Here is a 14,982-nt window from a genome sequence, read left to right on the forward strand (position 1 = left end):
ACCCTTAATTGCTTGCAATGTATATGGTCACAACTGTAAGTCACTTTGGATAAAAGTGTCTGCTAAATGCTGAAAATGTAAAAAACACACCCATTCCTTATTTTCCCCTGCTCATGTATTTTGCCTCTGCACCTTTTCCAGCCTCATGTCTTCTTCCCTCGGTTCCTCTATCTAACCTCCTTTGTTTCTTTGTTCTTCCCCTTTGTCTCCTTTATGTGTCTTTTACATTTCGGTCCTACCGCTCCTAATGCAAATAGATCATTCTGACCTATAGACGTGTTCACACACACACACACAGACACACACACACACACACACACACACACAGAGTATGGTACTGATTGGCTGAGCTAGAGGATGATGTAATCGTTGCCAATACTTTAGTGCCCCCCCATCCCCCAGATCAATGATGTCATATCATGTGTGTGTCTGAGAGCAAGTTAGGATGCTGATAGAATGCCAATGTGTTGGAACGTTGCCCTCTGGTGGCAGGAACATACAACTACATGCTTCTTCAGACAGTATTTTCTCCTTTGTCTGAATGTCTCTCTTTGTTTCATTTAGCTTTTTTCTATGTGGATAAATTGTGAATGACCTGTATAGTAGAAGCTGGTGGTCAGTATAATGTGACGTTATAATATTTGTAATAGACTAATGTGTGTACAATGCTATGTATTTGTGTGTTACAGCATGGCCACGTTACCGCGTGCTACGAATCGTGGACGTGGGTCAGTATAACCTGGAGATTACATCAGCTGAACTATCGGACGATTCTTTATATGAGTGCCAGGCCACCGAAGCGGCCCTTCGATCCAGGAGAGCCAAACTCACTGTCCTGAGTAGGAATTCTTTCTATATACACTTTGTGTGTGGGTGTGTGTATGCAAAGGTTTAATAAGCACCTCTGGCCAGTTTGCATAATTGATTAGAAAATATCTGCTTTAATCTGTTTGAAAGGAAAAATTGTTCTGCTAACAATAATTCACAGTTACATAATTCTTAAAGTGAATAAATACACCAATCAGCCATAACATTAAAACCATTTTATCAGCTCCACTTTGTAGTTCTACAATTACTGACTGTAGTCCATCTGTTTCTCTGCATGTTTTGTTAGCCCCCTTTCATGCTGTTCTTCAGTGGTCAGGACTCTCTCAGGACCACTACAGAGCAGGTATTATTTGGGTGGTGAATCATTCTCAGCACTGCAGTGACACTGACATGGTGGTGGTGTGTTAGTGTGTGTTGTGACACAGCAATGCTGCTGAAGTTTTTAAACACCTCACTGTCACTGCTGGACTGAGAATAGTCCACCAACCAAAAATATCCAGCCAGCAGCGCCCCATGGGCAGCGTCCTGTGACCACTGATGAAGGTCTAGAAGATGACCAACTCAAACAGCATCAATAGATGAGCGATCGTCTCTGACTTTACATCTACGTCTGATCCACTCATACCAGCGCAACACACACTAACACACCACCACCATGTCAGTGTCACTGCAGTGCTGAGAATGATCCACAATCTAAATAATACCTGCTCTGTGGTGGTCCTGTGGGGGTCCTGACCATTGAAGAACAGGGTGAAAGCAGGTTAAAACAGTATGTAGAAAAACAGATGGACTACAGTCAGTAATTGTAGAACTACAAAGTGCTTCTATGTGGTAAGTGGAGCTGATAAAATGGACAGTGAGTGTAGAAACAAGGAGGTGGTTTTAATGTTATGGCTGATCAGTGTATTTGTATTGTATTTTAGACTTGTCCGTGTCGTAGTACACCAATCGCTGAGCAAGTCGGCTATTTGTGCCGAGGGTCGCGGTGAGAGCCAAGAGCAAAACGCTTCTCATGTGAATGCATAAACATAAAGCAACAATGGCGACAAAAACGGGAGTCACCTACTACGTCTTCTTATTAGCAATAGTTGATCGATGTTTTCTGCATAAAACGAACATCTGTAACAACAGCACAAATGTTCGCAGGTAATCTACACGCTCCACCATCGTGTTACTACTCTTTACTTTCGTTGCACAATGCCCACCGTTGATAACGCAGGCTTGGTTCTCAAAAAACCACCAAGGTTCAAAGAAACCTGAACGGCTAGGATCACATAATGCCATCAAGTATTGATCTTGGAATTTTGTGAGCTCAGTTATGAACTCTGGCAACAGTTGTATCATCAATTTACTGAAAAAAAAACAACATACAATAAATAAAAGTGTTTATAAACCTTTTAAGACAATCGTTTATCTCATTACCTTGCTATCTTGGTCACAAATTAACACGTTAACAAAATTTGTGTATCAGCAGTTGTTTATGACCCGTCTGCCAGCATTTTTAAGATCGTATAAGGATAAATAATAAAACAAAAATCATCCTATCACTGAGATGGATACAATTATGTCTTAAAGAAAATAAACATACCTCAGAGCTTTTTACAGTGTTATAAAGAAGAGGCGCTAACATTACAAGGTATAATCAAAATGGTTTAATCATTTCTTTCTATGGAAGCCACTCAAATTCTTGTCCAATTACTTACCATCTCTCAGCTGGACTACTGCAACTACCTTCTGGCAAATGCTTCCATGTCCACTATTTTTTTTTATATACATTTAGTTTTCATGCATTTTCTTCCCTTTTTTCTACCGACTTTTTAGCGCGTCCAATTGCCCGATTGCGTCATGCTTCCTCTCCACTAATGCCGACCCCCGTTCTGATTTGAGGAGAATGAAGCTATGCCCCCTCCGACACGTGGGCAGCCGCCATATGCATTTTGTCACCCACACTAGGCGAGTGCATATATGCGAATCAGCCTTGTGTATGGAGAGACACACCCTGATCAACACACTCTTTTCCCGCCTTTGTGCAGGCTCCATCAATCAGCCAGCAGGGGTCGTAGTTGCATCAGTTACGAGGAGTCCCTATCCGGCTTAATACCCCACCCCTATATGAAGAAAAAGCCAGCCGGATGGCAGAGCTGAGATTCAATACTATGTATTCGAGATCCCAGCTCTGGTGTGCTAGCGTGTGTTTTTAGCGCTGCGCCACCTGAGCGGCCTTCCATGTCCACTATTAAACCCCTAAACCAATTCAAAATGCAGTTGCCGCCTGTTTTTCAATCAACCCAGACATTGCCACATCACCCTCCTGCTGCGTTCTCTTCATTGGCATTCTGTAGTTGCCTGCATAATGAGTTTAAAACAATGATGCTTGCTTAAAAAGCTAAAAATGGACCAGCCCCGACCTACCTTAGAGAACTCACAAACAATGAGCCACAAGCGGTATAAATGTAAAATAAGACAACATAAAGATATTAGAACTGCTTTCCTTAGTTCCTAAAAGGCTGGAAATTCACTTACTTCAAAGAAAAATGTTAAAAAAGGTTTCTAGATAAATTAAATAAACCCATTTATGTAGTAAAATGATCTTTATTGTATCTCACTTGATTTGTATTTTTTAAAGGTCATTCTATTATGATTTGGTAATGCCAGAATTATGGAAGCATCATAATTTTTATTTTTCTCATTAGTTCCCCCTGATGATCCGGTGATAGAGGGTGCTCATGAGATTCTGCTGACTGCAGGAATCTCTTACAACCTGACATGTGTCTCCCGAGGTGCCAAACCACTCTCAACCATAGAGTGGTACAAAGATGGAGTAATAGTGGAAGGAGCCCATACTAGTACTGTAAGTAAACACAAAGAAATCACTCACAGAAGCCTAAAGTTCATGAGAAAATAACAGTTTGTAGACTTGCTAGACAAGAACAGAAGCGTGTAGCTCTCTATACAGTAACAGTAGCTTGTAGCTCTATGTACAGTAACAGAAGCTTGTAGCTCCATATACAGTAACATAGCTTGTAGCTCTATATACAGTAACAGAAGCTTGTAGCTCTCTATACAGTAACAGAAGCTTGTAGTTCTCTATACAGTAACAGAAGCTTGTAGTTCTCTATACAGTAACAGAAGCTTGTAGTTTTCTATACAGTAACAGAAGCTTGTAGCTCTACATACAGTAACAGAAGCTTGTATTTCTCTATACTCTATACAGTAACAGAAGCTTGTAGTTTTCTATACAGTAACAGAAGCTTGTAGTTCTCTAGACAGTAACAGAAGCTTGTAGTTCTCTATACAGTAACAGAAGCTTGTAGTTCTCTAGACAGTAACAGAAGTCTTTAACTTTATATACAGTAACAGAAGTTTGTAGCTCTATATACAGAAACAGAAGCTTGTAGTTCTCTGTACAGTAACAGAAGCTTGTAGTTCTCTATACAGTAACAGGAGCTTGTAGTTCTCTATACAGTAACAGAAGCTTGTAGTTCTCTATACAGTAACAGAAGCTTGTAGTTCTCTATACAGTAACAGAAGCTTGTAGTTCTCTTTACAGTAACAGAATCTTGTAGTTCTCTATACAGTAACAGAAGCTTGTAGTTCTCTTTACAGTAACAGAAGCTTGTAGTTCTCTATACAGTAACAGAATCTTGTAGTTCTCTATACAGTAACAGAAGCTTGTAGTTCTCTTTACAGTAACAGGAGCTTGTAGTTCTCTATACAGTAACAGAAGCTTGTAGTTCTCTATACAGTAACATGAGCTTGTAGTTCTCTGTACAGTAACAGAAGCTTGTAGTTCTCTATACAGTAACAGAATCTTGTAGTTCTCTATACAGTAACAGAATCTTGTAGTTCTCTATACAGTAACAGAATCTTGTAGTTCTCTATACAGTAACAGAATCTTGTAGTTCTCTATACAGTAACAGAAGCTTGTAGTTCTCTATACAGTAACAGAAGCTTGTAGTTCTCTATACAGTAACAGAAGCTTGTAGTTCTCTGTACAGTAACAGAAGCTTGTAGTTCTCTATACAGTAACAGAAGCTTGTCGTTCTCTATATAGTAACAGAAGTTTGTAGCTTTCTATACAGTAACATAAGTTTGTAGCTCTATATACAGAAACAGAAGCTTGTAGTTCTCTATACAGTAACAAAAGCTTGTAGTTCTCTATACAGTAACAGAAGCTTGTAGTTCTCTATGTAGTAACAGAAGTTTGTAACTTTATATACAGTAACAGAAGTTTGTAGCTCTATATACAGTAACAGAAGCTTGTAGTTCTCTATACAGTAACAGAAGCTTGTAGTTCTCTGTACAGTAACAGAAGCTTGTAGTTCTCTATACAGTTACAGAAGCTTGTAGTTCTCTATAAAGTAACAGAAGCTTGTAGCTCTACATACAGTAACAGAAGCTTGTAGTTCTCTATACAGTAACAGACGTTTGTAGCTCTGTATACAGTAACAGAAGCTTGTAGTTTTCTATACAGTAACAGAAGCTTGTAGTTCTCTATACAGTAACAAGCTTTTAGTTCTCTATACAGTAACAGAAGCTTGTAGTTCTCTGTACAGTAACAGAAGCTTGTAGTTCTCTATACAGTAACAGAAGCGTTTAGTTCTTTATACAGTAACATAAGCTTGTAGTTCTCTATACAGTAACAGAAGCTTGTAGTTCTCTATACAGTAACAGAAGCTTGTAGTTCTCTATACAGTAACAGAAGCTTGTAGTTCTCTAGACAGTAAGAGAAGCTTGTAGTTCTCTATACAGTAACAGAAGCTTGTAGCTCTACATACAGTAACAGAAGCTTGAAGTTCTCTGTGCAGTAACAGAAGCTTGTAGTTCTCTATACAGTAACAGAATCTTGTAGTTTTCTAGACAGTAACAGAAGCTTGTAGTTCTATATACAGTAACAGAAGCTTGTAGTTCTCTATACAGTAACAGAAGCTTGTAGTTCTCTATACAGTAACAGAAGCTTGTAGTTCTCTATACAGTAACAGAATCTTGTAGTTCTCTATACAGTAACAGAATCTTGTAGTTCTCTATACAGTAACAGAATCTTGTAGTTTTCTAGACAGTAACAGAAGCTTGTAGTTCTCTATACAGTAACAGAAGCTTGTAGTTCTCTATACAGTAACAGAAGCTTGTAGTTCTCTATACAGTAACAGAATCTTGTAGTTCTATATACAGTAACAGAATATTGTAGTTCTCTAGACAGTAACAGAAGCTTGTTGTTCTCTATATAGTAACAGAAGTTTGTAGCTTTCTATACAGTAACAGAAGCTTGTAGTTCTATATACAGTAACAGAATATTGTAGTTCTCTATACAGTAACAGAATATTGTAGCTCTCTATACAGTAACAGGAGCTTGTAGTTCTCTATATAGTAACAGAAGTTTGTAGCTTTATATACAGTAACAGAAGTTTGTAGTTCTATATACAGTAACATGAGCTTGTAGTTCTCTATACAGTAACAGAATCTTGTAGTTCTCTAGACAGTAACATGAGCTTGTAGTTTTTTAGACAGTAACATGAGCTTGTAGTTCTCTAGACAGTAACATGAGCTTTTAGTTCTCTAGACAGTAACAGAAGCTTGTAGTTCTCTAGACAGTAACATAAGTTTGTAGTTTTCTAGACAGTAACAGAAGCTTGTAGTTCTTCAGACAGTAACAGTAGCTTGTAGTTCTCTGTACAGTAACAGAAGCTTGTAGTTCTCTATACAGTTACAGAAGCTTGTAGTTCTCTATAAAGTAACAGAAGCTTGTAGCTCTACATACAGTAACAGAAGCTTGTAGTTCTCTATACAGTAACAGACGTTTGTAGCTCTGTATACAGTAACAGAAGCTTGTAGTTTTCTATACAGTAACAGAAGCTTGTAGTTCTCTATACAGTAACAAGCTTTTAGTTCTCTATACAGTAACAGAAGCTTGTAGTTCTCTGTACAGTAACAGAAGCTTGTAGTTCTCTATACAGTAACAGAAGCGTTTAGTTCTTTATACAGTAACATAAGCTTGTAGTTCTCTATACAGTAACAGAAGCTTGTAGTTCTCTATACAGTAACAGAAGCTTGTAGTTCTCTATACAGTAACAGAAGCTTGTAGTTCTCTAGACAGTAAGAGAAGCTTGTAGTTCTCTATACAGTAACAGAAGCTTGTAGCTCTACATACAGTAACAGAAGCTTGAAGTTCTCTGTGCAGTAACAGAAGCTTGTAGTTCTCTATACAGTAACAGAATCTTGTAGTTTTCTAGACAGTAACAGAAGCTTGTAGTTCTATATACAGTAACAGAAGCTTGTAGTTCTCTATACAGTAACAGAAGCTTGTAGTTCTCTATACAGTAACAGAAGCTTGTAGTTCTCTATACAGTAACAGAATCTTGTAGTTCTCTATACAGTAACAGAATCTTGTAGTTCTCTATACAGTAACAGAATCTTGTAGTTCTCTATACAGTAACAGAATCTTGTAGTTTTCTAGACAGTAACAGAAGCTTGTAGTTCTATTTACAGTAACAGAAGCTTGTAGTTCTCTATACAGTAACAGAAGCTTGTAGTTCTCTATACAGTAACAGAAGCTTGTAGTTCTCTATACAGTAACAGAAGCTTGTAGTTCTCTATACAGTAACAGAATCTTGTAGTTCTATATACAGTAACAGAATATTGTAGTTCTCTAGACAGTAACAGAAGCTTGTTGTTCTCTATATAGTAACAGAAGTTTGTAGCTTTCTATACAGTAACAGAAGCTTGTAGTTCTATATACAGTAACAGAATATTGTAGTTCTCTATACAGTAACAGAATATTGTAGTTCTCTATACAGTAACAGGAGCTTGTAGTTCTCTATATAGTAACAGAAGTTTGTAGCTTTATATACAGTAACAGAAGTTTGTAGTTCTATATACAGTAACATGAGCTTGTAGTTCTCTATACAGTAACAGAATCTTGTAGTTCTCTAGACAGTAACATGAGCTTGTAGTTTTTTAGACAGTAACATGAGCTTGTAGTTCTCTAGACAGTAACATGAGCTTTTAGTTCTCTAGACAGTAACAGAAGCTTGTAGTTCTCTAGACAGTAACATAAGTTTGTAGTTTTCTAGACAGTAACAGAAGCTTGTAGTTCTTCAGACAGTAACAGTAGCTTGTAGTTGTCTATACAGTAACAGAAGCTTGTAGTTCTATCCACGATTTTCCTGGCAACACAATGGGGGCTGCCATGACTCCTCCCTATTTCCGTTTGCCGGTTTTTCGTTTCCGGTCGCGTTAGATTTGCTGTAGTACTAACTACAACATTATTAAACTACTTTTGGTAAGGACTGCATGGTTCAGATATGAGCTCGGGCTCGACGTGTGCCGCTCTCGGGTGCCACAACAACTCAAAGAAATTGAAGCTGTTATTGGAAAGTTCGTGCTTTGAACACCAGCGGATTTGTAAACATTGTCGGTGCGCTGCGCCTTACGCGTTACATTCCATAATAATATAATAATAATCATATTAATTATATCAATAATATAATATTTATTAATTAAATAATAATAAAAGATTTATAATATCGTATAATGCAGTTTCACTTTGTATAGTCCAAAATTTTAGAGAGCGTTGCAGAAATTGGACAAATAACATTTAAATCCGGACACCCAGACAGACACGGCTTGTCCAAGTGAATACTGAACGGGTGTAAATACCCTGTTTGTTGTTCCCAGTTCATTGTTTTAGTAAATTAAACAACGCAACGCGTTTTATTCTGTCCCTTCAGCTCCCCTTTCCTGCTTTACATCCACTCATGAACCAATATACACTGTTGTAGAAGTAAAAACAATCAACAAATCAGTCGTGATACATCGTTTATTATTTCCAGTGTTTCACAGCAGTTAGAATGTTCCTCGGCTCATCCCTACCTTCCACAACTTCCCTTACCCTGCAATGCACGAGTAACCCACCGTCTCCACTACTCCACTCTCCCTCAGCATTACCCACGCCTGATGTTTACCTTCAGCATTACCCACACATGTATGCCTCTGTGCTTTTATAGTTCTGTAGCTCCTCACCGTCTACAGCTTCGGAAGACAAAATGGTTCACTTATATCAATATAGCTAACCTCATGTCATCTACCCACTCTGTAAGCGTGGAAGGGTGGAGCACTGTCAGAACACGGTCACCACAGCTTCTTAAAATGTCCTTACTGTCAAGTGCTAGGAATTAAGAAAGGACTCGGTTTTAACTCAAACAAAACTGCTTTATTGTTCGGAGCATCAGCTTGCAGAGACACGGAACATGTGAGTGAGCAGGGTGCGTTCCAACAACACACCGAGAGGAGGGAATAAGGGTACAACAGTGCACTCGTCTAACAAAATGCATAAATAGACAGTCGCTCTACACTTACTATTCAACCACCGAGTGCTTTTGGCCATGTTTGTTAAAAAAAACCCAGTTACGAATGACCACTACTTCTGTCGTTCAGAACGTAAACACTGTAACCGGAAGTCAAAAACCGGCTTCAGCTACGAATCACGGGAAAGGTCAAAGTTCAGGAAAATCGTGGATACACAATGATGGAAGCTTGTAGTTCTATATACAGTAACATAAGCTTGTAGTTCTCTATACAGTAACAGAAGCGTTTAGTTCTATATACAGTAACATAAGCTTGTAGTTCTCTATACAGTAACAGAAGCTTGTAGTTCTCTATACAGTAACAGAAGCTTGTAGTTCTCTATACAGTAACAGAAGCTTGTAGTTCTCTAGACAGTAAGAGAAGCTTGTAGTTCTCTATACAGTAACAGAAGCTTGTAGCTCTACATACAGTAACAGAAGCTTGAAGTTCTCTGTGCAGTAACAGAAGCTTGTAGTTCTCTATACAGTAACAGAATCTTGTAGTTTTCTAGACAGTAACAGAAGCTTGTAGTTCTATATACAGTAACAGAAGCTTGTAGTTCTCTTTACAGTAACAGGAGCTTGTAGTTCTCTATACAGTAACAGAAGCTTGTAGTTCTCTATACAGTAACATGAGCTTGTAGTTCTCTGTACAGTAACAGAAGCTTGTAGTTTTCTATACAGTAACAGAAGCTTGTAGTTCTCTGTACAGTAACAGAAGCTTGTAGTTTTCTATACAGTAACAGAAGCTTGTAGTTCTCTATACAGTAACAGAAGCTTGTAGTTCTCTATACAGTAACAGAAGCTTGTAGTTCTCTGTACAGTAACAGAAGCTTGTAGTTCTCTATACAGTAACAGAAGCTTGTCGTTCTCTATATAGTAACAGAAGTTTGTAGCTTTATATACAGTAACATAAGTTTGTAGCTCTATATACAGAAACAGAAGCTTGTAGTTCTCTATACAGTAACAAAAGCTTGTAGTTCTCTATACAGTAACAGAAGCTTGTAGTTCTCTATGTAGTAACAGAAGTTTGTAACTTTATATACAGTAACAGAAGTTTGTAGCTCTATATACAGTAACAGAAGCTTGTAGTTCTCTATACAGTAACAGAAGCTTGTAGTTCTCTGTACAGTAACAGAAGCTTGTAGTTCTCTATACAGTTACAGAAGCTTGTAGTTCTCTATAAAGTAACAGAAGCTTGTAGCTCTACATACAGTAACAGAAGCTTGTAGTTCTCTATACAGTAACAGACGTTTGTAGCTCTGTATACAGTAACAGAAGCTTGTAGTTTTCTATACAGTAACAGAAGCTTGTAGTTCTCTATACAGTAACAAGCTTTTAGTTCTCTATACAGTAACAGAAGCTTGTAGTTCTCTGTACAGTAACAGAAGCTTGTAGTTCTCTATACAGTAACAGAAGCTTGTAGTTCTCTATACAGTAACAGAAGCTTGTAGTTCTCTATACAGTAACATGAGCTTGTAGTTCTCTGTACAGTAACAGAAGCTTGTAGTTTTCTATACAGTAACAGAAGCTTGTAGTTCTCTGTACAGTAACAGAAGCTTGTAGTTTTCTATACAGTAACAGAAGCTTGTAGTTCTCTATACAGTAACAGAAGCTTGTAGTTCTCTATACAGTAACAGAAGCTTGTAGTTCTCTGTACAGTAACAGAAGCTTGTAGTTCTCTATACAGTAACAGAAGCTTGTCGTTCTCTATATAGTAACAGAAGTTTGTAGCTTTATATACAGTAACATAAGTTTGTAGCTCTATATACAGAAACAGAAGCTTGTAGTTCTCTATACAGTAACAAAAGCTTGTAGTTCTCTATACAGTAACAGAAGCTTGTAGTTCTCTATGTAGTAACAGAAGTTTGTAACTTTATATACAGTAACAGAAGTTTGTAGCTCTATATACAGTAACAGAAGCTTGTAGTTCTCTATACAGTAACAGAAGCTTGTAGTTCTCTGTACAGTAACAGAAGCTTGTAGTTCTCTATACAGTTACAGAAGCTTGTAGTTCTCTATAAAGTAACAGAAGCTTGTAGCTCTACATACAGTAACAGAAGCTTGTAGTTCTCTATACAGTAACAGACGTTTGTAGCTCTGTATACAGTAACAGAAGCTTGTAGTTTTCTATACAGTAACAGAAGCTTGTAGTTCTCTATACAGTAACAAGCTTTTAGTTCTCTATACAGTAACAGAAGCTTGTAGTTCTCTGTACAGTAACAGAAGCTTGTAGTTCTCTATACAGTAACAGAAGCGTTTAGTTCTTTATACAGTAACATAAGCTTGTAGTTCTCTATACAGTAACAGAAGCTTGTAGTTCTCTATACAGTAACAGAAGCTTGTAGTTCTCTATACAGTAACAGAAGCTTGTAGTTCTCTAGACAGTAAGAGAAGCTTGTAGTTCTCTATACAGTAACAGAAGCTTGTAGCTCTACATACAGTAACAGAAGCTTGAAGTTCTCTGTGCAGTAACAGAAGCTTGTAGTTCTCTATACAGTAACAGAATCTTGTAGTTTTCTAGACAGTAACAGAAGCTTGTAGTTCTATATACAGTAACAGAAGCTTGTAGTTCTCTATACAGTAATAGAAGCTTGTAGTTCTCTATACAGTAACAGAAGCTTGTAGTTCTCTATACAGTAACAGAATCTTGTAGTTCTCTATACAGTAACAGAATCTTGTAGTTCTCTATACAGTAACAGAATCTTGTAGTTTTCTAGACAGTAACAGAAGCTTGTAGTTCTATATACAGTAACAGAAGCTTGTAGTTCTCTATACAGTAACAGAAGCTTGTAGTTCTCTATACAGTAACAGAAGCTTGTAGTTCTCTATACAGTAACAGAATCTTGTAGTTCTATATACAGTAACAGAATATTGTAGTTCTCTAGACAGTAACAGAAGCTTGTTGTTCTCTATATAGTAACAGAAGTTTGTAGCTTTCTATACAGTAACAGAAGCTTGTAGTTCTATATACAGTAACAGAATATTGTAGTTCTCTATACAGTAACAGAATATTGTAGCTCTCTATACAGTAACAGGAGCTTGTAGTTCTCTATATAGTAACAGAAGTTTGTAGCTTTATATACAGTAACAGAAGTTTGTAGTTCTATATACAGTAACATGAGCTTGTAGTTCTCTATACAGTAACAGAATCTTGTAGTTCTCTAGACAGTAACATGAGCTTGTAGTTTTTTAGACAGTAACATGAGCTTGTAGTTCTCTAGACAGTAACATGAGCTTTTAGTTCTCTAGACAGTAACAGAAGCTTGTAGTTCTCTAGACAGTAACATAAGTTTGTAGTTTTCTAGACAGTAACAGAAGCTTGTAGTTCTTCAGACAGTAACAGTAGCTTGTAGTTGTCTATACAGTAACAGAAGCTTGTAGTTCTATCCACGATTTTCCTGGCAACACAATGGGGGCTGCCATGACACCTCCCTATTTCCGTTTGCCGGTTTTTCGTTTCCGGTCGCGTTAGATTTGCTGTAGTACTAACTACAACATTATTAAACTACTTTTGGTAAGGACTGCATGGTTCAGATATGAGCTCGGGCTCGACGTGTGCCGCTCTCGGGTGCCACAACAACTCAAAGAAATTGAAGCTGTTATTGGAAAGTTCGTGCTTTGAACACCAGCGGATTTGTAAACATTGTCGGTGCGCTGCGCCTTACGCGTTACATTCCATAATAATATAATAATAATCATATTAATTATATCAATAATATAATATTTATTAATTAAATAATAATAAAAGATTTATAATATCGTATAATGCAGTTTCACTTTGTATAGTCCAAAATTTTAGAGAGCGTTGCAGAAATTGGACAAATAACATTTAAATCCGGACACCCAGACAGACACGGCTTGTCCAAGTGAATACTGAACGGGTGTAAATACCCTGTTTGTTGTTCCCAGTTCATTGTTTTAGTAAATTAAACAACGCAACGCGTTTTATTCTGTCCCTTCAGCTCCCCTTTCCTGCTTTACATCCACTCATGAACCAATATACACTGTTGTAGAAGTATAAACAATCAACAAATCAGTCGTGATACATCGTTTATTATTTCCAGTGTTTCACAGCAGTTAGAATGTTCCTCGGCTCATCCCTACCTTCCACAACTTCCCTTACCCTGCAATGCACGAGTAACCCACCGTCTCCACTACTCCACTCTCCCTCAGCATTACCCACGCCTGATGTTTACCTTCAGCATTACCCACACATGTATGCCTCTGTGCTTTTATAGTTCTGTAGCTCCTCACCGTCTACAGCTTCGGAAGACAAAATGGTTCACTTATATCAATATAGCTAACCTCATGTCATCTACCCACTCTGTAAGCGTGGAAGGGTGGAGCACTGTCAGAACACGGTCACCACAGCTTCTTAAAATGTCCTTACTGTCAAGTGCTAGGAATTAAGAAAGGACTCGGTTTTAACTCAAACAAAACTGCTTTATTGTTCGGAGCATCAGCTTGCAGAGACACGGAACATGTGAGTGAGCAGGGTGCGTTCCAACAACACACCGAGAGGAGGGAATAAGGGTACAACAGTGCACTCGTCTAACAAAATGCATAAATAGACAGTCGCTCTACACTTACTATTCAACCACCGAGTGCTTTTGGCCATGTTTGTTAAAAAAAACCCAGTTACGAATGACCACTACTTCTGTCGTTCAGAACGTAAACACTGTAACCGGAAGTCAAAAACCGGCTTCAGCTACGAATCACGGGAAAGGTCAAAGTTCAGGAAAATCGTGGATACACAATGATGGAAGCTTGTAGTTCTATATACAGTAACATAAGCTTGTAGTTCTCTATACAGTAACAGAAGCGTTTAGTTCTATATACAGTAACATAAGCTTGTAGTTCTCTATACAGTAACAGAAGCTTGTAGTTCTCTATACAGTAACAGAAGCTTGTAGTTCTCTATACAGTAACAGAAGCTTGTAGTTCTCTAGACAGTAAGAGAAGCTTGTAGTTCTCTATACAGTAACAGAAGCTTGTAGCTCTACATACAGTAACAGAAGCTTGTAGTTCTATATACAATGATGGAAGCTTGTAGTTCTATATACAGTAACAGAAGCTTGTAGACCAACTATACAGGAATAGGGTTTGTAGTTCACTAGAGGGTAAAAGAAGCTTGCAAACCTTTTGTACAGGAACCAGAGTTTGTAGTTCTCTATACAGTATCAGAAGGTTTAGGGACAATAACAGAAACTTAAAGACTCACAGTACAGGAACAAAAGCTTGTAGACCTTTAGACAGTACAGAAGTTTGTAGACTTACTGTATAGAAACAGAGAACAGAGACTCAAGGACATGGTGGGAAAAAAATGTAGTAGTCTGTTTGGAAAGGCTTTGACAGGAATATGAGCTTGTAGTCCTATTGAGAAATAGAGAAGCTTTTTCATTTAGGCAGAGGCAGATGCTGCTTGTGTTATTACAGACATAAGCAGGAGCTTGTGGTATCATGTCCATGTACAGGATTGTGTAGCACCATAGACAGAAGCTGAGACTGGTTCGTTGCACACAAACAAAGACTTGATGACCCATAGTTGTAAGAGAGGTTGTAGGAAAAGGAACTTCTTGTCCCAATGACATGAAAAGGAAGGACCTTGTTATTCTCTGTAGAGGAAGAGGTGTTTGTATTCCCAAAGACATGATCTTACAGAAGTGAAAGGCTGGAGTTTTCAGAAACAGGTCATAAGTCCTAAGTAAAACCTCATAGTCCTATAAAAGACAGCAGAAGCCTGTAGAGCCTGTTCTCCCATGGACAAGGGTTTCTGAAAGCAAGCAAGGGCTTAAACCCCCTTACACGT

The 14,982-nt window shown here is 37.9% G+C and overlaps 1 protein-coding gene across 1 annotated transcript in view; it reads left to right on the plus strand.

Annotated features, from left to right (window-relative positions):
* kirrel1b (kirre like nephrin family adhesion molecule 1b) overlaps nt 1-14,982 on the plus strand; it is a 166,797-nt gene that overhangs the window by 93,791 nt on the left and 58,024 nt on the right. Inside the window, exons 3-4 of the mRNA XM_062987779.1 lie at nt 690-839; nt 3,522-3,679. Coding sequence (XP_062843849.1) covers nt 690-839; nt 3,522-3,679 — 308 coding nt within the window. The remainder of the gene's footprint in view (nt 1-689; nt 840-3,521; nt 3,680-14,982) is intronic.

Source organism: Trichomycterus rosablanca, chromosome 25 (genome assembly GCF_030014385.1).
Source record: "Trichomycterus rosablanca isolate fTriRos1 chromosome 25, fTriRos1.hap1, whole genome shotgun sequence".
Classification (NCBI taxonomy): Eukaryota; Metazoa; Chordata; class Actinopteri; order Siluriformes; family Trichomycteridae; genus Trichomycterus; species Trichomycterus rosablanca.